Source organism: Athalia rosae, chromosome 6 (assembly GCF_917208135.1).
Source record: "Athalia rosae chromosome 6, iyAthRosa1.1, whole genome shotgun sequence".
Taxonomy (NCBI): domain Eukaryota; kingdom Metazoa; phylum Arthropoda; class Insecta; order Hymenoptera; family Athaliidae; genus Athalia; species Athalia rosae.
Window position 1 is genome coordinate 15,345,409 of NC_064031.1, and position 24,582 is coordinate 15,369,990.

Sequence of the window (24,582 nt, forward strand, 5' to 3'; positions counted from 1 at the left end):
TCGCCCCCGGGAGTCGACCTCTTCTTCCGGGGGGAGGGGGGGTAGCCGGGATGTGTTTTATGGCTCGTTTATTTAGAATCCCAAGAGTCCGGCCATCCCGTAGCCGGCTAAAGTTTAGAAAACGTTCTCGGGAATGGGAGCGAAAGAAGTGTCGGAAATTTCCGTCTCGCTCGCGTCTTCGGTAGACGCGTGAAAATATAAATTTTCACCACCACCACCCCCCCAGCGGTGCGGCGGTTGGCTGGAAAGCGAGTCGCTCCGGGGAAAAAAAAGGCGGTATGAAAAATCCCGCGAGAAAGCGCTGGGAAAGGCGAGAAGAGAAGCGGAAACATCTCGTGGGTAGCGAAATGGTATATCGGAGCGGTGGGCATCGGTTGAATCGATATTGAAAAATGTATTTGTATTATAACATTGAATGGCCTCGATTACGTCGAGGAGAAGACGACGAGCGCCCGCGTAGCTAGGTACTCGGAAACGTCGATATCTCCGCCACAAAAGGTTCAAAAGGACACATTGTCTTTAATCTTTGGAGGTAACAGTCGACTCTCTCAATTGCACAACAACGAATAGTAATTACTCGGTGAAGTAGGAATGTTCTGTGTAGTAATTGTCTCCTCGATCGACGCTACGGTCTCGTACCATAATATCCTTGGCGTCGTCCCGTCTCCCCCGAGTAGCGAGAAAACTCGCTACTCTCCTTTTTCTCGTCCGCCCCCCCCCCCCCCCCCCCCCCCCCGCGGCAAAGAGGACGGAGAGAAAAAAGAACGAGAGATTCTTTATGACTGCGGAATATTCGCCGACGACGAAGAAGAAGAAGAGTTGCAAAAACTGTCTATTCAGAGACCAATTAGCGGTCCATTAGCGGCATGGAACGTCCTTCGATACCCATCTCTCCCTCTCTCTCTCTCTATTCCCGCCATGGCTTCGGCACACTGTCAAAATTGCACCCTATGGAATTCGACGATAGTTATACACCGTCGGCGAATCGTCTGCAGCCTTCTCCGCCTCCGTTTCTCCGCTCCTCCGATTCGTACTCTATGACGTTGTGGAAACTGAGGCGAATCTTCTCCCCCGGTTCATGCGTCAATTTTATTCTATCCGTCATTCGTACCCACGGTACACGTAGGTAGGTTACGTCTCTACCCAGCTATTCCGATACGGATCACATCGCGGCCGCAACCATGCTCTGCCATTATGCAAAAGCATGCTAATTCCAGCCAACGCGGTTTGCCTATTTATACGGAGCTTTCGACTACGTGATGTTGCGTCGGCGAAGCGGAAGTCACTCGTCACGGTTAATTTTTAAGTAACAAATTCGCCGAGTCGCTCGATCGATTCGCTTTGGAAATTTATCGTCTATTCGCGGTAGGTGGATTAATAAATTTTATCGTCGGACTGCGGGACGTGCAACGTGTCGCAGGTACGTCGAATCGGGTGCGCAGTTTGGAAAATTAGCCGCGGGGTCGGCTACTCGTTTTTTTTCCCATCCTCGGGGGACGCGGTTTTCGCGGTGAGTCCGGTGTACTCGTCGACCAGTTTCTCCAGCTTGTTAATCATGTGCGCCTGTTTTTCCAGAGCTAACGATATTTCGTCTTTTTTCCCGATCAGCTTCTCCATCTGTTCCCTCTTCACCTTGTCCCTCGACGCCGAATTTCTACCGCTTCGCGTCACCTCGGCCATCACTCCCAATCCGGCGATCAGGAATATTATCCCCTGAAACAGCGTTCATCGAACGGCATATTCGCAAGCGGAAATTAATTATGTCGCGAAGTTTACAGGGAGGGAGGGTAGGGGGGGTTTCGAAACGGCGGGTGATTGTTTCAAAGGGAGAATTATACGTCGGAAATTTACAATCTACGAGCATAGAGAAAATACTATAAAATCAAAAATCCGTCATTGAATATCGAGAAATTTTAATCCTTTCGATTCAAGAGATTGAAAACGATTTTCGAAACGATTCCACGAAATTTCCGATTCGATCTTATCGGTGCGGATGATATACGAAAACTTTGGGGGTAGTCAGCCCCCCTCGGGTGAAACGTGGAGTACCTCGCTCATGAGTTTCGCGCCAACGTCAATCGCGGTATCGTCGTCGACTCGCCTATCCTTTCCGCGTTTCTCCTTCCCTCTTTTATTCTCGAGCACGTCTTTCCTAATTTTTAGATCCACCGCGTGAAACCACCGGCCCGGAAGTACGAGAAAGTAGCGTCTGAAGACGGGGTGAGCCTTCGCGTACTCGACGATCCTCGAAGACATGGGCCCTGAGACTTGTTTCAGAAATTGATTGAGCAGGTTCAAGACCGGCATGTGCGTCGGTGACATCGTCGGAACCGACGGAGTACCGAGTCGCCGCTTTTAATTTTTCTATCTTCCGATTCGGTCCGGACGCTTTTATTCTGCCGTCCGCCGCGTCTCTGGATCACGTGAAACGCATCAAAATCGAGCACACGTCAAACCGTTCGCCGACGCGAGTTTCGACTTCGATGCCAAAACTCGGAATTCACTCGGGGCAGCGAGAGTCTTGAATTTTTTTCGATGTTGTGCTCGGTAGGAAACTTCAGATGGGGCTGACGTCGAACGCATACGGTATCGGCAAATCCGCTGAAATATCGGAGCGCAGTTTCCGTCGAACTGCGATCGGATATCGGCTGACGCGTTGGCCGTAAATTTTCCATATCACGTCCGCAATTATCATCTCCGGAAATCGTCCGGTTCTCAGACGTCTGATTTTTTTTTATCCCCGCTACGGGACGCCCGCACGCCCTCTTTTCTCTACCTCTCATCTCCCATAAATCCTGAACATTATTTACGGGGGGGGGGGGCGCGATTCATTCGACGCTCGAAAAACCTTCGCGGCCGATCGTTAGCGCCGTTATTTCCACGTGAAGAATAATCGCCCGTCTCCGTTCGGGACGTTCGTCTCCGTCCGTCGCCTCGGCTTTACCTCCGTCCTTTGATATCGGACCCTCCCCTTTTTCACGGGACAATTGATATTTTCCACAGAAATTAACCGAATCGCCGAAACGGATTCCTCGAGCGCGTTACATCTCCACGCCCTGACGGAGCGTACACGTTACGCACGCGGTTATTTCAAAGTTCGCCGCGTTATTGTGAAGAGACTCGAATCGATGTAGCAAATTTTTTTTTCATCCGAGTGCACGATCCGTGCCCTGCATTGTATCCGTTCGACTTTCAATTCTGAAACGGATAGTTTTATCCGGTGAGGCATCGCGGTGGCTTGCTTTTATTCAGGAAACAAAGTCGACGGCATTTACATGCGTGTACGGGGATGAAATACACGCGTCGAGTGGGCGAGTTTTTCAATTTATTTATCTTTTTTTTTTTTTTCAGCAGACGTCCTAGAAATATATATATTTTGTTTTCAACAACAGTTTTACCGGTTTCGAGAGCGAATATTTTTTCTTCAATTACGTCGGATGTTTCGAATTTAACGGAGAAAGAAAGAAAAAAAAAAAAAAAACCAAGTAGGTTGAGCGGTAATTTATCGATAATGGATACGAGGGATGAAAAAAATTTTTTACGCGCGTTGATGAAAAATTGATTTTGTCCGGTATCGAGCGGAATACAATGTACGACAGCACTTTGTAGCACTCTATCCTATTAGAGAGGGTATTCTATCTTTTTTGCCGTTGCGCGGGGATATTTGGTATCGGTTTGTTTTATTTATCGAGGTATTTATTCGTGTTTTTTAGCCTGGTTATGGGTACGGGCGGCTTGACGGACGTTCCACAAAACAAGTTTTACGACTCCGTCCGCGTCTATGAGTTTAACACTTTGGGAGAAAACGAAATTTTCACTAGAATTCTATAAAGGCCGCTACAAGGCAGTGAAAATTCGTTTAAGTAAATGACGCGGAGGATATTCAAGTAATTTCGTAGAGAACTTGATAAACTTGCCTCTTAACGAGAATAGAGAGCGGGGAGCGACGAGGGGCGGAGGGAGAGGGAGAGGTAAGGACGACTTTTACAGAGGTAAACGTTACGCAGGAGTATCGCAGGACTTACGACTTTATCCGAGACGTGAAATGGTCTGTTATAGCTGCCGGCGCCAGCACCACCACTTCCCTAGGGAGCAAAGCAATTTAATTATTATACAGCCCAGTCAATTCACCAAAGTGTATATTAGGCTCTGGTCATGTACATCGGATACATAGAGGTATATACATATATATATACAGAAATACATCGAACCGAGAAACCCCATGGATTAAATCCGGGGAAAAAGTATTCCCTGGATATTAAATTAAAATAAAATCCCCGACCAATACGCTATACCCCCTGCACTTCAATTTCTTCTCACTCTCTCCTCTCTCTTCTCTCACCGCCCTTTTTCCCCTAGTCAAAAGTTCTGATGAATTTCATTCAACGTCTTCGCTAAATAATTCGACAATTTTTCCCGCTGTCAGGATGTATTACGTCCACCTCGAACCATCGCGGGAAATAATCACAGCTCGCCCTTTTCATCGCCGCAGATTTCATCGGGACCTTCGAACCGATTCATTGAGCCATTTCGATTTCTCGTATCGTTCATTTTCATCAGTCCCAATTTTTTCGAATTTTGAAAACCGTTGTTATTGTTAACGTCATCGACATGGCGACAGCGTCGAGTACGGGGTAGAAAAGGGGGTGGCCCAAAACCAATCAGCGGGGTATACGCCGTTTGTTCTCGGGGAGTCGCGGTACTCAAAAAAAAAAAAAAAAATACAAGGTCGCGTTACGCATTGTCCTCTGCGGGGTCAAAAGGCGGGGCGAAACTCGATAGGTCAGAAATACCAAATCTATATTCATAGAGTGCGTGTATTATATTCGCAATAGTACCCATCCTCGCGCCTCGCGTGTCCCGCGAGATGTTAATCAATAAGTAGATGATACATATTTCTACGAGGGGGAGAGAACGCGGAGCACTCGACTGGCCCTTTCTACGCCTACTCGCGCCAAACTCACCCGCAGCCTCTCGACTCCTCGAAATTCAACGTTATTCCATCCCTCCCGAATCTGTAGTGATGAAAAAAAATTTAACACGCCGCCCGTTAAAATCCGATGACGTTCCAGTTGTCCGAGAGGAAGAAAGCGAGTCGTACGGTACGGAGAGAAAAAGATTTAATGGAGAACGTCGCAGCTTAGCGAGATCATTACGCGATCCCCCGAACAATAAATATTGTCTCAAAGTTTATCAACTCCCTTAAATATGTAAATTGGATTGGTCGTTGTGATAACCAACGGCAGCCAGCCGCTGTAATTCAAACCCGTCGGAAAAATCGGTGGACAAAATGTAACGCGCAAAAACGAAAGCAAAGAAAACGACCACTCGTTATTTGTCTCCGTATTTATTTGATATCTGGTTTTTTCCTTCGAACGACCGAACGATATCGGAACCAGAAATTCACCGAAAACTTGCGTTCGCTCGTACTTTTTTTCGTCACAGAAATTTTTCCATCAAAAATTATCGCTCGCGAGAAGAGGGCCCCACCCTGCTCACCCCTGCGAACAGAATTTATTACGCTAAACAAATGGCACGTGCAAAATATCCACTCGGTACGTTCGTGCGTACCTATAGGTATATTTTATGTAGGTACATACGTTATGCATATTGTGGCCAGAGTTAATTATTCAGCATCGCGTGCTGGCTTCGCAAACTAATCGATGATCAGGTTTCGGCTAATTTACACTCGACACTTTCGTCGGTACGGACCACGTACGGAGGGTAGCGGACAGCATTCCGATCTCCGTGAATTTAGGCAAAGAAGACCGCGGAAAAACGCGGTCGATCCGGTGGTTCGTTTGCCATGGAAATTGTTCGTCGGAATAGGAATAAAAGAAAATTGTTGCCAAGCTTCACTTTCCATGGGTCAGGTTTTAATTTATCCCGACGCGGTTTCACCCGTACAACCGCGCAACTCTTAAGTTTTCCGCGACAAAATTATTACCGGATAAAATTAACACTTTCGAAGGGTAATTGCCCCCCCCCCCCCTCCCTATCCTCCCCTCCTACGTTACACAAACTTATACAGATACTTTTCGCCCCCCTAGATTTCTTCGTTCAAACTTTCTCTCATCTCACCTCTCGAATTAAAAAGCGCCGAGTGTCTCCAACTTTTTAATGCTTTCGTTATAGATACGGATGAGACCGAGAAATAGACATGGCGTAATTATTTTTAACCCCCTCCCCCTCTTTATTCCACCGACTCCAGCGATGTTGGAATTTCAATTGACGAAAATGAAAATAAAATACGTACAACGTCGAAAATTACTTCGAATTGAAATCGGTTGACAGAGGAACTGCGAAATAGTCGGCGAAAATTTTTTCACTTATTTCTGGTTTCTGCGGGATACGTACGATATACTGTAATCGCCGCCAAGACTCCGAGTATTTCGCAACGACGCTTCGGAACCCCCTAGAATTTACGTATATTTTAATATGGAACAAAGTAGTTTTGTTGTATCCAGGTTTCGTGCGGTATAGAGCGGGTAGATTGGCCCAACTCTCAACTTTGTAACTCGTCTGCTTGGATTTCATAATACGATATAGGCAAAACTTTGCTAGTTTTCCATTTGTTCGAAAAGCCATAAGGATTTAGAAAGCCGGATAACCCACTGGATACACTCCGCGCTTCTATTTTGTATAATTATTTTTTGTCTCCCCGCTCCCGCGAACCTCCGAGCTTTTTTCTCCATCTTTGAGTCCCTTTTTGAATTCTCTTTCAATTTTTCTTTCTTCAATCCAGGCGGAAATTTGAAACTTTTTAATTCGTCAAAATAAAGACACCCCTAATCCGGGGTCGAGCAAAATGATGCCCGAATGAAAAATGTGAAGAACAAAGAAAAGGAAAATTGCTCGTCAGTTGATGTAAATTCTTTCATTTGGCGGCGGAATCGTTGGTTCAACATTTGCCTCTCGCGTGAGGTGAATTCTTGAAGAGAAAAAAAAAAAGGGAAAAATGAGAAAACAGACAGAAAAAAAAAACTTAGCGTACACTACAAACGTATCTTTACGTGTCACAATTGACTCGAGGGTCTCCTCTACCTAGATTCGCAAAAACCTGAAATCTGGGTAACAATTCGCACGGTCAAGTCGGTAGGAGAAAAAGAGACCCTACCACGTACCTACGTGAAAATTTCTGCAGAACGATAATTCCGGCGCTCATTTTTTCTCACGGTTCGCTTTGAGGTGAACCGAGTTCCACCTGGTACGTACGTACGTACGTACGTCGCGAGTTCCACGGCTATTTCCTAATCGAAATTACACCTTTGACTGAACACAGCCCGTTACCGGGATATCCCTTTACCGATACACGTACCTACCCTATACCGCACCGCATGTACACATATTGCGGTAGATTATGTGCCTCCGTATCCTCTACATACGTACGTACGTACGTATAATCCTCCCTCCACTCGTCAGCCACCGACGTTCAAACCTCCAACAGCTGTACGGCGGTTGCATTTCCATTGCATGAAATGAAAACCGGTACACCTACGCATCCTACATTCGTAAGCGACGCGTTACGTTGGGAAAGCATATTTCCACGTCGCGCATACACATTCCGACGACGTAGTCTATTTTCCCCCTTCGCTATTTAATTTCGCGCGCGATTGTCGACGACAAAAAACGTAAGAGTTTCCAAGCGAGCTTCTTCGGCTTCGTCTCGCCGAACTCTTTCGAAATAATAAAATCCGGCAAAAGAGGAGATAAAAACGGGCCTGTTGTCCAGCGACGAGATTCCGGGAGGTATAATCGTCACCGTACAGGTACTCGGCTCTCCGGTTCGCCGTTTCGTGTCACGTTAGGTCAACACGTATGCAACGACACGTTGACAATTTGCAATAAAAGGGAGACGCGGTGGCCTGCAGGGGTCGCGAAAACAGTCTCGTTTAGATAAGGTGCACGTTCACGATTCTCCTACGATCCGAGTTGACTCGCGCTACGTATACATACCCTACCTACCTACCTACGTTTCGCCGTGTTCACGACACGAAACGCACGTGTGCGACGCGTCAGCATCTTTGAAAATACTCCGTGTAGTACATCTGCGACTCGCAACTCCGAGACGTTCAACGTTCGAGTTCAAAGCTCTCGTGTATATTGAAAAATTTTCCGCCACTCCGATCTGAATTCCGCGTAAAGAAACGGAAGATATCATCGTACGAAGACGAGCTGTTTCAACGGACTCGTCGGTGACGCCAAGGTGCATCTTCGTTGCACCCCGTCCCGCGTGAGCGTGAGTTCTTTTTTTTTTTCTCCTGCAATTTCACGTAGTCCATATTTCTTATTTTTCCCGTCTCATTCGTCGGTCGTGTACGACGTACGTCCTTCCTTCCGATGTAAATATTTTGAATCGTCGTTCCCTTTGTTCCCCCACTCCGGCAGTCGGTTGAACGTACGATTCCGTTTGGTCGTGTGGTACGTACGTATGTACGTACGACTTTATTGACACTGCATGTACCTGTGTGGGTATATATTTGTACTCAGTTGCCCGGCATTAAGTTGGTTGAAATTGGGTTCCGCAGTCTGCGCAATTCGTGTCCCCAATTAGAAACGGCGGAGCTCCAGTGATATTTATTACCGACGATGAGTTTCTCCTCCCTGTGCACAGTCGCAACCCGCTCCGTTACGAGTCGTCGTCGTGGCGTAGGAGGACCGGAGGAAGATTCTGCGATACTTCCAGTACGTAACAGCCAAGTTTTCCTCCATTATTCTATTTATAATTTTTCATCACGTATCTCTCGCTCGTAAATATTCCGACGATTTTCGTTCGTTCGTCTCAGGCATTTGTCGCGTCAGGCACGCGTATAACGCGTACGTACGTACGTATACCTGTGTATTATACTTACGCGCGACGCTTCTGGCCATGTATATTCGAACGCGTACGGATATACCCCACGTATTTACCCTACAGGTGTACATATATCATGTGCACATAATGTAGATACATGGGGGGTGCATAATAGTATATATGTAGGTACACATCGGGCAGCCACGCAGTCCGATGCATATATACAACACAACCCATCTACCTTCGCGCATAGGTATATGTATAAATATACATGCGCCGCGTCTATGTACAGCGATGTATATATATATATATACATATATCAAGCGACGGGGTGCTTGAATTCTATTTATAGAAACGACCGACCTATATATAGCCCGGGAGAGCTATGCATAGCCTTTCCTCTTTCCTCTTTCTCTGGCCAACCCCTCGGCGCCGGCTCTTGTCGCCTCCCCTCAACCCCCTCGCCCCCGTTTCCACCCCTATCCCCCCCCCCCCGCCGTCACTTTTCCCTCTTTCGCGTCGCCACAAGGCTGCTGCAGCTCGGCGGCAGCGGAGGGTGAAAAGAGAAGTGGAGTATGAGAGGTCGCGAGGGGCGGACGGTGGCGCGAGACGAGGGGGAGGGACGAGGGGGAGGGACGAGGGGGAGGGGAAGGAGGGGGATGTATGTGGTGCAAGGTTCAATGAAACCAGGCCATCCCTTCCTCCCCTCGGACCACCTCTTCTTCCGCCACTTCCAACCCTCGTTTCTACTCTCGCGGACGTCGTCGCGCGGCGCGCCAGCCGCGGATCTTCCCCTCTGCGGCAGCTTCTCACGCGAAAATCTACATTCCCATTCATTTGTGCCGTATTTATTTGGACACGTAACCACCACCCCATCCCCGCGTAACTATTTCGCGTGCCACGCGGGGATGATACCGGCGTGCAAAACGCATCGTCCTCCTCGTTGCCCGACATTTTTTTACACGTAGGTAAAATACCTCCATGCGTACGTGTACGCGAATAAAAGTACATTTTAGTAGATGAGCATTTGTTGCGTAACGTACATTTATTCGAACAGCCGTCTACGCGGCGTTTGTCGAGAATTAATCTCAACCTGTGCACGTTGTGCCAAAGTTATCGCACACGGTGTAGAGAGGGGGTTGAAAACGGGGGTCCCGACCGACGAAACCCCACCCGTTAGCTACGCTGCGGATGCGAGGAGCTTTTTTTTCTTCTCCGGGAAAATTTTTCTTACACTTTTTCTTCCACTCCCGGCAAAACGGTCAGAGTCGCAGGACGCGGTATTGAGTTACCTACTCTCCCTCTACCTACGTCAGAGCTCACTCTATTTCGCGAATAAATATCTCAGACTCCTTCGTCTATTATTACAGAATCGTTGGGAATTTATAACCCTTGTGTGTACGAGGCGAGTATAATATATCCAGAGAATTGATAACCGTTACCGACGCTTAGCTACGAATTATTCGATACGTAAATCAATTTATCCAGCTTTTCCACTAATTTATTACAGACACTCGGAGTGAATTTTTTTCTTCTCTTTTACTTTTTCTCTTCTGCCGAGTTCTCGGGGACGCGAGATGAAACCGCGAAGGTGACACGCGATATTTTCTACGTCCTTTAATTTGGACGCAAATTCCAAATTCGTGAGATTTTTTTTTCGTTTTTTTTTATATCCTCACCATCTCGGACGTCGATCGGCGGTAACCGTTCGTTCAAAGTTCGAAGAACGAAAAACGAGAAGCATATCTTCGGAGGCACTCAGAGAATTGAATAATTGATCGGTCCAAAATTAGGCGGGTACAGAAACGGACGGCTTCAGGCGAAATTTTAGGCGATTGAAAATTAACGGGTTCGACTAGAATATGCGCGCGAGTCCGATAAAATAATCAGCTCGTTGCAGCGGGTATTTCTGAAACGTGGGTATATGCGCATTTTATATCGAAACGATGCGGAACACGTCGATCGCGTCCGATCAACCATTCGATTTAAAACTTTCGAAACGCCGATAATCGAGGAAGCGCGGTGTGTGAACAACGGAACCCCGAGAACTTTGACCGAAATGGTTTGATATCCGATTGAAAGTGATCGCTCGGCGAAAATGGCGAATCGTATAACACGAATCTGTGCACACCGCGCGGAGATACACGGCATCTGATTGTAACCGATACATCCTCTACGATTTTCAACCATCGACGACGATAATCGTAATTCCCAAACCCCGCAGTTCCAACTCGATTAACGTCTAAATTCTCCTTTTTTCGGAAATTTAACCCGACAGAACCTGGACGCGGTATCTATGGAAATTCGCCATCGATTCTCGCGCGGGACAAATATTTCTGAATGGCCTGGAAGAGCGAGGCTTTTTAATGAATGGACGTCCGCCCGGCGGACCGGGGCGTAACGGTAGCGTAGCGAAAATCACGACATTGCCAGCGGCACGCGTGACTCCGAACAATTTCCGGGGGACACTCAGCTCTCCCATTGATACGACGAAAGAAGCGACGATATATCGCCGCCGACGTAAACGACGCCGCGATAACCGGGAAGGTCGCGCTACCGATTTTCCGTTCCGTTGTAACATCCCCTAACCGAATTAACCCGAAACTCGGTTGAGCTGGTGTCCAAATTTTTCGCACCTCGACGGAAAATGGATCATCGCGGACGGATTATCGCAACGGCCGTTCGACGCGGACGGAGCCGATATAAATTTACTCGAACGTATAATATAATTCTATCCGGGCGCGCGAAGCCCCGTCCGAAACTCGCCGCGAGGCCGATCGTCGAATTCCGTTGTATCTACTTTCGCTCGCACCGCTGCCCGGCTAATTATTTCCGAAATTATACGCGTACCGTACGCAGCTTCGGATATTCGCGGACGCTCTCGAATTTCCACCGGTACGGGATCCGCGTACCCGCGGTAGCCACCGACTTTTTCACCCCCAACGTCCTCGGGTGGAGTAAAAAATTCCTTCGATATTCGGTCGGATGCGGTCAATAGTTCGTCGTGGCTCGATAATAGCACCGGCTGATATCGCCGGTTATTCGAACTATTAGTTAACGTGTCGCGAGTTGATTGGCTACCGTGAAACTCGACGCATCGAGATACGTACGGTGCATCCCACGCCGTATCCATCCGCACCCCCTTCGAGCACAACGTGCGAACTTTCTGGCGCATAATGAGTCTCGATTCCCAGGAGGTACGGATCAATGGGACGTGGTACGTAGAATCCGCACAACCGTTCGACGGAAAGTGCTCTCGTAAAAGTATGGATATCGAGTAAATTTATATTTTATGGATTTTTTCGAGTATTCGTCCAGCTGCAGCTGGGCACCGAGAGTTTCAAGGAAAGACGTCGACGGGAAAAAGGAATCCTTGTTTTTCTACCTGCGATGAGAATTTTGAAAACCAATAATTTTTATTAATCGGACATCCAAGGGATCGATATAACGAGACAATCTCGATAACGCAGGGGAATCGGCTCGAGGCTGAGAGATGCTCGTGTGACGGATCCGCGGTGTAATCGCCGAGGAATACCTGACGTGCGGTGTAATGCATTTACCGTGTTGTCTGACTACACTTAGGAGGGAAGTGGATCGCTCAAACGGATTCAGCCAATCGGCTGCGAGATTATCTAACGAGAAGCTTTGTAAGTATTCTACTTTTCGCCCGAGATTCGATCTTTCGGCCGTTTTGACGTCTGCCTCGGAGCCGATTGCCCGCAAAAGATAAGTTAAACGATATTCGATCGCGACACATTTTTTTTCGTTGTTTTTTCTTTTTGCCTTTGAATAAATTTTTCAGCAACGCGAATCGACGAACCCGCAATGCGCGGATCGATCCCGAGGAATTCAAGCCGGAAGGATCAAAATCGGAAATCGCACGTTGCGACGCGATTCCTTCCTCACATGTGCCTCAATTGTAATCCGCTCGGCGAAGGTTGTCCCGCGGAAGTTTTTCCCGCTGTAAGCTGGCTCCGAAATTCTTCGCAACTATCGAAATCCGCCCCTTCTCTCCCCCCGCCTTCGTAAAATACCCTTGCCGGGGGGACAAAGTTGGCGAAGAGACGACGCACGGATGACCGGGCGTGTGTCGTTTGGAAAAAGGCTCTCAAGAGTTGAAGCCGGTTTATTTTCAAGCAGATTTTTGAGGGCTTCAACCGTAAGTGACTCGAAATCCAATTATAAATCTCTTGTCTCCCTGATCAAGTTGGCCTGTACCTTGTTCCGGATATACGACCTTCGTCAAGGTGGGATGAAATTTCATTATTGTTAAAATTCGACTTCCGCGACACGCAAAAGCTGCAAAAGCTGCCCTTAAATACAGCAAATATTAGATCTTCCTCGCCCCTCGCTAAAATTTCCACTTTAAAAAAAAAAACAAGGAAAAATTCAAAGACCGTTTTTCGCAGGCCCGACCGTTGAATTCCACATTTCGCGCGTACTCCGAATCTCTTCGAGAACAACGGTCGCGAAATTGTTGGATTTATTTGGGCGTGGAAATTTCGGTGGAAATGGGACACCCCTTGGATAGGTATTCCGATGAGAGTACCTACTCGTCGTCACACGGTTCTCTCTATACCGTCCGGAGTGATTCTCCGCGCGATGCCGTTGTGGGTGTACATAACGTGCGGGTCCATTTCCATCGAATGACGTCAACGGGCGGTGGGATCGCCTGCCAGATTTTCAGGCCACCTCATCCACCCCCAGACTCCGTCGACCCCTTCCCTCCCCCGCGCGTCGCGTATCCCCCTTTTCTGCCTCCTGGCTTATCCTGTTTTGGCAGAATGTCGAAATGACGCTTATATTCGCCTACGGAGTCCGCTGTTTCAACGGGTTTTAATTTGGCCTTACGCTCGCCATTTTCGATTCGCGAAAAACCTAAACTCGCATTACGTAGAAAATAATATCACACTCGATGGGTTAATTGCACTCCATCGTCACTGTCGAACCGAAGGTCCGATCGCTGGGCGGTTGGTTATGGTTCGGTACCAGACATTACCAAATGACAATTATGACGTCTAAAAATAATCGAAGGAAATTGAAGAAACTTTTGGACTCAAGTATTACGCTAGGTACCGCGCGATTAGCGCGTAACACCGTGTCAATTATCTCATAATGCCAAAAAAAAAGGGTGAAAACGCCGCTGTTGATCACGAGATCCTCGCCCTTTGTCGAAAGACAGAGCTTCGTACATCGTTACAATTCTCTCGTCCGTTTCCATTATAGTTCGAGGGTGAAGTATAACGTATGACTCGGTGAACTGCCGCGAATATTCCCGGTAGTTCGTCGGTGAGCTTTCGCCGTTGTGGTCAAGGCTTTGTTGGCCGGAGACGTTGTCCGAAGGACGCGGGTAAGAGGGAGGGGGGGTGAATAGCGAGGGGGATGTTTGGCGGGTGCTTTGATTGGCCCCCAATGAAGGAGTCTAGCGGCGACCGGCCATCCCGTCCCGTCATTAATCTCATTAATCACGGGCTCAAGTTTCATAATTTATTAGGTTAAAAGGTTTCAAACGGGTTTCCACCCGCTATTCGGGAGCGAATCCGAAGAGACGAGGAGGACGGGAGGACGGGAGGGAGGGAGGGGCAATGCCCCGATTCCGGCTAATGGAGAGAGAAGAGGGAGCGGAGGGACACGCCGCGAGAAAGGATAGAAAATTCTGGTAACAAGCGGTAAGCAGATACCCAGTTGGGAACACGATTACGCCCCGATATGATATCAGCCGGGCATCGCGCTCCGGATGGGCAATTTTCAAAGGTGTTGCACTCGATTGTCGTGTCGAAAAAGTTAGGGCGGTGATGAAAAAATGATAAAACACGATCGCTTAATTTCGATCACGATTCAGATTTCTTTTTTATCAATGATTTTCGATCGTCCGTCGATCGGAGCTTCGATCGATCAACGGAGTAGCGCGTCTACCGCGTGCGGTCGGGTAACGAGTTTTGCGTTATTTTACACTTGGTCATTAATTACGGGTATAACCGATCTAATTTACGACCCTGCGGATAATAAATTTGAGAAGCGTTGAGATTCGCCGCTGATATTCGTTCGATCTACTCCGGATAATTAGGAATATTTACCGAGATTGTATCGAACGTTGAAATCTTTTTGTTAAGAACAATTTCGCTCCGACGATCGTCCGCGATTAAATTAACGATATCGATGATATTCAATGATTTCCATACAATCGATGACAATTGCGTAATCGTTTGTTCAATTGTAAAATTTGTTATGCATGCAACGCGACGTCACCGCGATAATGATTGATAATGATCCGGTTGTTTCCGTCCCGCAAATCGTCTGGCTCGATAACAATTTTGACTAAATTATCCGTTCGCGTAAAAAAATACAATCGCGCGTACGGCGGTAATTGATTTTGATTTTCGGAGGGCCGCGCGATTCTAATGAAACTATATAGGCTGCGCGATATACACGCCACATTGATAGGCGAATTACGGGTACAATTGTACCGATTAGGATTATATACGATCACTCGTTTCTAATCAATTGCGGATTACCCCACTACAGAGGTACACAAATCATCGGTAATTACAATTCTAACTGCAGGCCGATTAAGTTATCATTATAAACTCCATCCGAGTCGATTTCCGAATTAACGTCTTGTCGCCGGTAACGAATCGGAATCGAGTGACTAATTTTTTCATTCAATACCCCCGACCGACTCGATCAAAGGCTAAAGAAAATTGATAATCGTAACGACGAGATAATTCATTGTCCCTTTCACTCGACGATATCGATATCATCTAGACTCTAGAGCTCGTGCAGACGCGTATGTTTTCAGCAATTAAATCGAAATATGGCCGCTCGGAGGTGCACGGGGCATATACATATATATATCAATTGGGATTCGAAATGCCGTTAGATTTCCGCGATATTTCCTCGGATATTTTCGCGGTGCTAATCTCGCGAAAATACAGCGGAGAGTAATTTTCATTATCGCGCGATCTCCGTAACGTTGGTCTTCGGAAGAATCGAGGCGTTGCGATGCGGCCGCACACGTGTTTCTCATGAGATAAGAGACGAAACTCCTGAAAGAAATACAGCGGTCGGGGATCGGAGGAGAAAAAGACGAAGAAGATGTTTAAAGTAAAGCAAGCGGAAGGAGGAGGCGGGAGGAAGAAAACCGTCGGGGACGGGGCGGCGAACGGAAGGGAGGGAAGAGGAGCGGAGCGAGGGATGAAAAGTCTAGACACCCTCTTACCTGTTGTGCATCGATTTGATTCGCGGCGTCGCGTCACTCGGATGAAGCACGAATAGTTATAAACTTAACTACTTCTAGAATACGACAACTAAAGCCGACCGGTTCCAACGAAGCTCTACGTCTACATGCTGTACGTTGGGGTGGGTTGAAAAAATTTTTTAATTGATATTTTGAGGTAGCCCACTTGTTTTTCGAATAAATAATTAATCAAGTGGGGTACTTCCAGCAAAACAATTTTTTTTTTTTGGTAAAAAATCATAGAAAATATCTACAAATTGTCGATTGCGATTATTTTTTACTCGTTCACCGTTCAAAATGTATGTCCTATTATTTTTGTAATTCAAGTATAAAATCAAAAAATGTCATGCTCTCTTTTAACTTCAAATTGGAGTTGAGTCGGGGAGCCCGAGCTTTGCTGGAATCGGGTAGCCAGCAACGTAGCGCTTTGTTGTGAGACGTCACCTTGGGGGCTGAGCAGAGGTGACGCCCCAAAACAAACCGCGTGCCCGTGGCTACCTGACTCCAGTTGTAAGCTCGGGCTGGATACCCCGTACTCGTAGACCGAGAAATTTTAGAATATTTCGACCCATGCATGGATTGCGACGAATCAAAGTGGGTCTACGACTGAAACCAATCGATATGTCTTAATTTTTCCGCTCCCAACAGCGAATAATTGATGATTACTCGATCGATTTTTGAGCAAAAAAAAAATCATTGTTTTAATTAGGTTTAATATGCTTTTCTGACGTATTTTGACCTCAGGAATCCGAATCTGAAAGAAAAATTTATTTATCTCTGAAATTGATTGAGTTATCGCCAAATTTCAGCTTTCTGGGGTCAAAAATAAAAAATTGATTTTTTAGTCTATAATAATGTAATTTGAGCTCAGAAAACCGAATCCGTAAGAAAAATTGGTCTATTTTGAAAAATGACCGAGTTATCCTCATTTTTCCGCTTTTTTTGGTACAAATTTGATGATATCTCGAAGGGAAAAAATCGTAGCTCAATTTGGACAACGGATTCGTGTTCCTGAGGTCAAAATACATAAGAAAAGTGCCATACGATCAATTTTAAAAAATAAAAATTTTTGGTCAAAATTTGAGATTTTTCCAAGGGGTACCCCTTACGATTTTTTCAAATTTTGGCCAAAATTTTTTATTTTTTAAAATTGATCGTATGGCACTTTTCTTAGGTATTTTGACCTCAGGAACACGAATCCGTTGTCCAAATTGAGCTACGATTTTTTCCCATCGAGATATCCTCAAATTTGTACCAAAAAATGCGAAAAAATGAGGATAACTCGGTCATTTTTCAAAATAGACCAATTTTTCTTCCGGATTCGGTTTTCTGAGCTCAAATTACATTAATATAGACTAAAAAATCAATTTTTAATTTTTGACCCCAAAAAGCTGAAAATTGGCTATAACTCGGTCAATTTCAGAGATAGATCAATTTTTCTTTCAGATTCGGATTCCTGAGGTCAAAATACGTAAGAAAAGCATATTAAACCCAATTAAAACAATGATTCATTTTCTGCTCAAAAATCGAATTTTTGTTTGGTTCTTCAAGAGTAATCTCACGTATAATCAGCTCAGGAATCCAAATCTGAAAGCCAAAATCATCTACTCATGCAATCGATCGAGTAATCATTAGGTGGAAAATTTTTCTTTGCTGGAAGTACCCCACTTGATTAATTATTTATTAAAAAAACGAGTGGGCTACCGCAAAATATCAAGTAAACAATTTTTTCCACATCTGAAAACTTCTCTATTTTCACGAGGTACACTTTCTGCCCCAATGCTAAGGAATTAAAAAAAAAATAATTTTTTCTAAACCACCCTACTGCAGGTACCTACGTGTATTCATATCTATATCTATATCTGGGTGTAATTGGTTCGTTAGCTTCCATATCAGCTAGCCGGTAGTGGATTCGTGTCGCTTGTTGTTGCCTGGGGAGGGGGCGGAGGGGGATGGTTTTGCAAACGACGGGGGAAAAGAGGGGTACGCAGAGAGTAAAAGAGACGAGGGAGGGCGTCGTAGCTCCCGCGAACGTCCCCACTCTTTAACGTTCCCCTCGCCCCTTTTCATCCCCCGCCGCCCCCGCCCAGCCGACCAATCGATACCACGCTCTGTGCCTTGGCTTACCTTACAAACCACCCTCAGCCATATCTCTTCATCCCTCCGACGCCGCTGCCGCCGTTATACTACCGCGTCGTAATTACCCACAGACGGAACACACCGCACGCGAGAACGAAACCGTTCCGTACTGGTACCTTTTTTGCTTTTTCTTTTCATCTTCACGTTCCTCCAGTTTCCTTTCCATCCGTTCCTCTGAATTTTTGGCTCAAGAGGTCTGGGCACCGTCGAGTTTTCGTATCGCGCATATTCCGAACTTCGATAATATTCAAATTGCATCGGATACCGTAGATTGAAGTTCATCGATCCCCTCCGGAGATGTAATTGGTCAAGTGACGGAAAAATAGGGAAGAACGAACCGATTATATTCGATGAAAAATCCCACGATAGCCGAGCTTCCGATTCGGGGTTCGCTTGGAAAAAAGTACAGAGAAAAGATGATGCGCCTTTTTACTTTAAATGTTCTTCAAAAGTTTGTATATCGACACACGTCCCGTCTCGTATATAGCATCAGACACGCGATGTTACACTTACCGCAAATGTACGTCACGCTTGGAGGAGATCAGCGTCAATTGTCTAGCGATATATTTGGCGCAAATGGCTAATGGCCGATTCTCGTATCCCACAACCTTGTTTCTCATCGATTTTTACGAGTAGTACCTTCTTGTCGGACGATAAGTGAATCTCGCGGATCGGTAAGTAGAGAATAACGTCAAATTTTTACTGTGACGTATCAACGCGTTACGATTCCATTTACAACCCGAGGATATTTCGAGTTTTACGACGTTTCTTGAGGTCGACGCGTATCCGCCCTCGGACCTTCGACGAGTGAAAAACTAGCGGGGTGCGCCGGGGCGGTCGAAAAAATCGACATTTTTGTCCCTCCCTTTTTCGTACCGCTGGCGCTGTTCGGCAAAAAAAAAAAAAAACATTTTCGGACATCAACGATCGAGTCATTCGGAACGCACGTGTATATCCACCCTTCGAAATGGAACACCTCCGGTACACACCGCCGTCTCGACATCCGAGATGAAAAGCAGCGTCTGAGCGGGAAAATTTGTCAACCATAAGTAAAGCTGCAAAATGTAGAGCGATAAATTTTCTTTCTTATTCCCAGTTTCATCTGTTCGTCACTTTTTACTTGACCGTGGAACGCTATCCGCGCTATACTCGCGGGGGCGATCATCAATCAACACCCCCGAACGCCGCTGACCAACTGACCTGCGCCAAAGACAAACCCCCGTCCCCCTTACTTTACCTTATCTAACTCGGGGGGTAGCAACGGAATCGAGGCAGAGTAGGTATTTCGATTCGGATTCTGAATCTGGATTCCGGAATCCTGGATAAAACCGACCACGTAACGGCGTCTCGTTCCATAAAAATCTGTTCGCCCGTAATCCGTTATGGGGGGGGGGGGGGGGAATCGTTGCAATAAAGTATGTGAAAAAGTGTCTTTATTTTAAAGCGAGTTACGGCGAACGCAAAAGATCTTCGTTCCGAGGGGGGAATCTCGACCATTTTTAGTCAGCCGAGCGTTTCCAACATCGGTTCGGATGTCCCGGCATCGCATCGGAATAGCGGAGATTTGATATCTGTACGCGGGGTAACTGCTGCCGGGGGGGGTTACGGTGCGGCGAAACCGGAGTGCTGGAAGCAGCGCTGGGCGCGGAGGAGATAAAAAGCGCGGTTCATAGGCGGCCGGCCATTCGTTTGCGAGTAAAACGGTGATCAACTTTGATTTTATGGCTTATATATTCGCGGAGGGATCGCGGTACGTTAGCGCAGCCAGCGTTCGGCTATTCGCCGATAGAATTTCCCGAAGCGACGGACCGGAGACGGATCGACGAAATAACTCAGCCACTCGCTCGAACCGCGTCTGGTACCGCCACTCCGTGTATTCGCCGTTCGGCAATTTGCCAATTTTTCGCAACAGCCTCCTCACCCGCACCACCGAACACCCGCCACCCGGAGCTACGAAGCTACGCGGGACGCATCGACCGCGGACTAGAATCCGCCGGACCTTTTGTTCGCGTCCTTTTTTACTTCTACCTCCGATATCGACGGAGGATTAGGACCACCGAAAATTTCCAATCGAATCCCACGCGTTCCCAAAATTGACGAGCCTCGATATATTTTCCCACGAATATCAAGGATAACGACGAGGAATAATTGATCGTCGAGGACGAGGACGAGGACGAGGGAGCGTGCGCTCTACGTTGAAATACGATTATCTATTTTCGTCACTCTTACGATGACGTTGAGGAAAATTTGAAATTTGCCCATCCGAGACACGAGAATTCCCACGTTCATCTGCCCTCCTCTTCGCGTGCAATATTTTTCGCAACGGTGGATCGGGCGCGAATCCTCCCGAGAAAACACACGCGAACTCGATAAATTTGATTTCAGAGTCATTCAAAGTTACTCGAAGTCAATCGGAATTGCGTCGAGTCATTCGCAGCGACTCTGGCGAATCGGAATTCTTCCGACTCCCTCGTTTGTACGGTCGAGTCGAGTCGGTTCGAAGTTTTTTTTAACTAATTGTAAGCAATTTCACCGTTCTAAAAACGTTCCATTCGAAATCACGTTGTACGGCGAAGCCGTTTAAGGTCCTTCGAATAGTTTCGTTTAATCCACAAAATCTGGAGGTTGAACAAATTTTTATCTCCAGTGTAAGCTCGGTATGGATATGAAGTGGGCAACCCCTCGTGCAAATAGCTAATTGGGAGACCCTAGAAATTTGGAAATCTCTTGCAGCGTTTATTTGCGCAGGGCTCACAATTAGCGGGTACGACTGGAACCACATCGTCCTGCAGACGGACGAACTGTATAATAACGTGGAGTGAGTGCAAGGTAACTTTGAACGAGATAACGTTCTATCCGAAGGTAACTTTTACCCCCCGTTCCACGGCAGAGCTGAGTCCGATCTCCGACCGTGTAGACGTCGGATCGTATTGTATAATTAGTACGCACGGCTAATAATATCAGCGAGAGGAAACGCTGGAAAACTTAATACATCTGCATTCGTACTTACCATATCTTTATGTTGAGTTCCAACGTTCGAGGAGCGGCAAAGTTATGCTTGAAAATTTTCCGTTCAATGAAGATAATAAGAAAGTTTGAATTTTCACTCCGGGATATTTCTCGACTCTCGGATATTTTCCCGCAGCTATCTCGGCTGCACCGTGACTTTGAGAACTTCATTTTGCATGAAATAGGTGAAATTCGAAATCGCGGTGATCCGCGGCTCGTGAAGGTGAAACGCGTAATACGGATCCTCGTTTCGATGTTTCGCCGATATCGAACGCTCTTCATTCGGACCCCCCCCCCCGCGCATAATTTCATCCTCGAAAATCTACGATCATTGGCTGCCGTATTTTTCATCGACTCCCAACGTCGGTATAAAAGAAGCTACGTTAGTTTCGCACCTATACACACATCGATGGAAGGGGGTGACCGGAATCGATTGCAAAGATGGAACGTCTGATACGGGGAAATTTCAATAGTCCGCTTTCCGGCGAGCTCTGAGGTCTTTCTCTCGTCGAACGAGAAACGCTGAATATTTGAATACATCTCGTTGTTTGCTTTCGAAATAAAGGAGATGAAGTTGCAGCAGCTGAAGGTGGGAAGCGGCGCGTCGACGTTACCTACCCCACCCCCACCCCCACACTCCTGTATCCTCGCGATCCGAAAACTCGCGCGAAAATAAAGTGGAAATCCGAACGAGCCGGAATCCACCCGTCTCAGGGTGTATTAATTATTCCGTAGAATAATCATCGGGTCAAAATGTCACATTATAATAACGCGTATAACCGCATCTGCTGCCTCGAGTGAGGAGGCCTGCTTAACGATATGAATATTTAAACGGAGCCGGGGATAGCACCGGTGACCTTGGGCTTATGTTAACTTTTCCCCCGATTGGGGTGGTAGTATAAAACCGGCCGCCAAGCCGGTACAAATTTCGCGCTCTACAGAGCAGGAAAGCGATCTTACCCCGAACCTTGACGTGCATATTCATGCCCGTTGGCTCTTTCAACTTCGTACGTGTGGGTACGCGATTACATACGTACGTACACCTGTACGAACCGACTCTGATCGTTATCCTCCGGGAACGAAATCTGCCCCTCGAAACGAGTTACTCTTTCAAAAAAAAAAAAAAAAAAACGGAGCACCGAATTTTTCTCAAAATCCAAACATCCGAACAGCGACTGCGGGCCGGGGGTGTTTTCGGTCGTATCGAAGTTTTTTTGAGGAGAATTCGGTTATTCCGGGGGCGTCTAGACGTCGTGATTGATTGGCGGCGAGGCGGAGCGTTGCTCGAACTTCTCAGGGGGTAGAAAAAAAAATAAAAGAAGAAGAAGAAGTAAGATGCAGACGCGGTTTGCAGAACTCGTCGCGCGTCGTGACGCCGGTTCGAGGCGCGGTACGTACAGCAGCATCGCCGCGTTCCTATATTTTCTCAATTCGTGCAGTCCCTCCCACCGAGCAGATGTCAATGCGTCAAACTTTTATCGACCGCATCCCGATCTCTGCGGTGAAAGCATTCCCGCACACGTACACCTACCCACCTACCTACCCACCCACCTACCTACACGGGTTATATATATTTTTACGTGGGCAGATATATGTATATACGCCGTAATATAAACTCCGCGTCATCCAGCTATATATTCCTCACCGCGTATCCCTCAGCCACTCCGCGGGAGTATTCTTTCTCATTCGGTCCGCTCGCGGGCCTCCTCCGTCGCACCTCTTCGAATCGAGGCGATGCGATTCCGACGTGTTCGAAAATTTTCAACCCCCGAAACGTCACCGGGTTTCCGGGACGCTTCCTCCCCTGTCCTGGCCTCGAAAAAGCCCATTTGTCCGAACAAATGTCGAGCTGGAATTTTCTTCGATCGGCGCGCGCGCTACGTGTAAGTAGGATGTGAGGTATCCATAAATATTTCCATTGCGAATCACTACGTTACGATTTTTCTGATCTCTTCCTTTCACTGAGACTTTAGCCGGTATGAATTATTGATGAGGATACGGCACGATGTACCCACCGAGCCCGTATATACGTAGGTATGTACGGAGATTATCCACACGGCGCAAACATATGTACCTACCTAGGAACGTCGTACGTGTAGCGGCGGATCTCTCCTACGAAACGCGAGCCAAGTTCTGGAACGACAAAAAAGAAGTGGAGAACGTACGTTCTTTCGGTAGGAATACCGAACCACGCTACGTGTAGGCTACGTGACCGTGGCGTACGTACGGAAAACGTTGCGCCCCGCCCCCCTCGTTATCCATAAACTTGGAAAATAAAAAAAAGCATCGTTTCCATTTTTTCGCACATTCGTCATTTACTCGAGGGCGAGTTGGAAAGACGGAAATAAACCGATTCCTCGCGTGGCCCTACGTCGAATCAGAATCAACGACGAACGGGGTGCGATAAAGAGGTGCAAAAAAAAAAATTTCAACACAAAGATCTCTTGCCCCTCCGATTTTTTCGCGCGCCTACGCTTCGACCGAGTTGCGGGACACGCTCCGCTCGCGTTTGATAAGAAGTTGACGGACTTCTCGGACCCGTTACGGACCTTGTCCTTCGCGTAACAGGTGGCCAAATCGACGAAGTAAACTGAGCGAGGCACGTGTCGACCCGGTACCCTCCCTAGGCTACAAGGGCTCCCTCCTCCTCCACCCCATATTTTTATACCTCCCCCTGTTTTCTTGTTTTTTGTTTTTTTTTTTTGTTTTTTTCTCTCCACTCTTCTCTTCCCTGCATCCCCCGCGTCCGACGAGAGTTTCCCGGGGTCCTCCGGGTCGCTCCCATGGAACAAACCCTGCGGCATCGGCGCAGTTTGCGCACTGCGGCTCGACGCGGTCGGGAATAATTCACTAGTTGACCCAGCTCGATTGGTTTTACGATAAACGAATTAGCTTCAAATAGACGCTAGTTCCCAGTTATTACCGATTCGCGATATCATGTCCGACAAATCCACTGTGACGTATTTCAGACCTCAAGGGATTAAGTTCGTGATTTTTCAGTCTATCTTCGTGGCGGTGAACTTTGAGGAGAGAGAGGGAAGAGAGAGAGAAAGAGAGAGAGAGAGTTGATCGAAGCACAATTTCGTCGAATGTGTAGGTGATTCTGTTGACGATAAAACGCAAGCTAATATTTGTAAATCTAATGGGAAATACGGGGGCGGAGGGGGGGGGGGGGGGGGGGAGGGTAACGATGTCTGGAAAAATATATTGAGATACGAAATGAAACGGCGAGTCTCGATATTTCTTGTCTCCAATTTCAGGAACGCTCCAATTTATTTTATTCCATCCATTCATCTACTTTTTTTTTTTTTTTCATTACAGTCCATCAGTCTCTGCAGGCAAAAAGTAACGGAGCGTTTCAAAAATGCAACAGAAACGAGCAAACGAGAAGGGAGGTTTTTCT

General features: G+C 47.0%; 2 protein-coding genes across 3 annotated transcripts in view; one reads left to right on the forward strand and one right to left on the reverse strand.

Annotated features, from left to right (window-relative positions):
- LOC105683211 (two pore potassium channel protein sup-9) overlaps positions 1-24,582 on the forward strand; it is a 97,870-nt gene that overhangs the window by 46,388 nt on the left and 26,900 nt on the right. The window contains exon 1 of one of the 2 annotated variants that reach the window (XM_048656554.1): positions 8,325-8,685. The exons of the other annotated variant lie outside the window; for it this stretch is intronic. The gene's annotated coding sequence lies outside the window, so the exon portion shown is untranslated. Of the gene's footprint in view, positions 1-8,324; positions 8,686-24,582 lie in introns of those variants that run through there. 2 annotated transcript variants of the gene reach the window in all.
- Positions 1,468-2,322, reverse strand: LOC105683206 (OPA3-like protein). The gene is made up of 2 exons (XM_012395652.2): positions 2,050-2,322; positions 1,468-1,713 (listed from the first exon to the last, which is right to left on the reverse strand). The coding sequence occupies exons 1-2, from the start codon at positions 2,320-2,322 to the stop codon at positions 1,468-1,470; spliced, it is 519 nt and encodes a 172-aa protein (XP_012251075.2).

Excerpts from the sequence above, each read along its gene's own strand:
- LOC105683206 (XM_012395652.2), bottom strand. The coding sequence starts at position 2,322 with ATGTCACCGACGCACATGCCGGTCTTGAACCTGCTCAATCAATTTCTG. Across the intron at positions 1,714-2,049 it reads GCGCGAAACTCATGAGCGAG|GGGATAATATTCCTGATCGC; the intron begins GTACTCCACGTT and ends ACGCTGTTTCAG.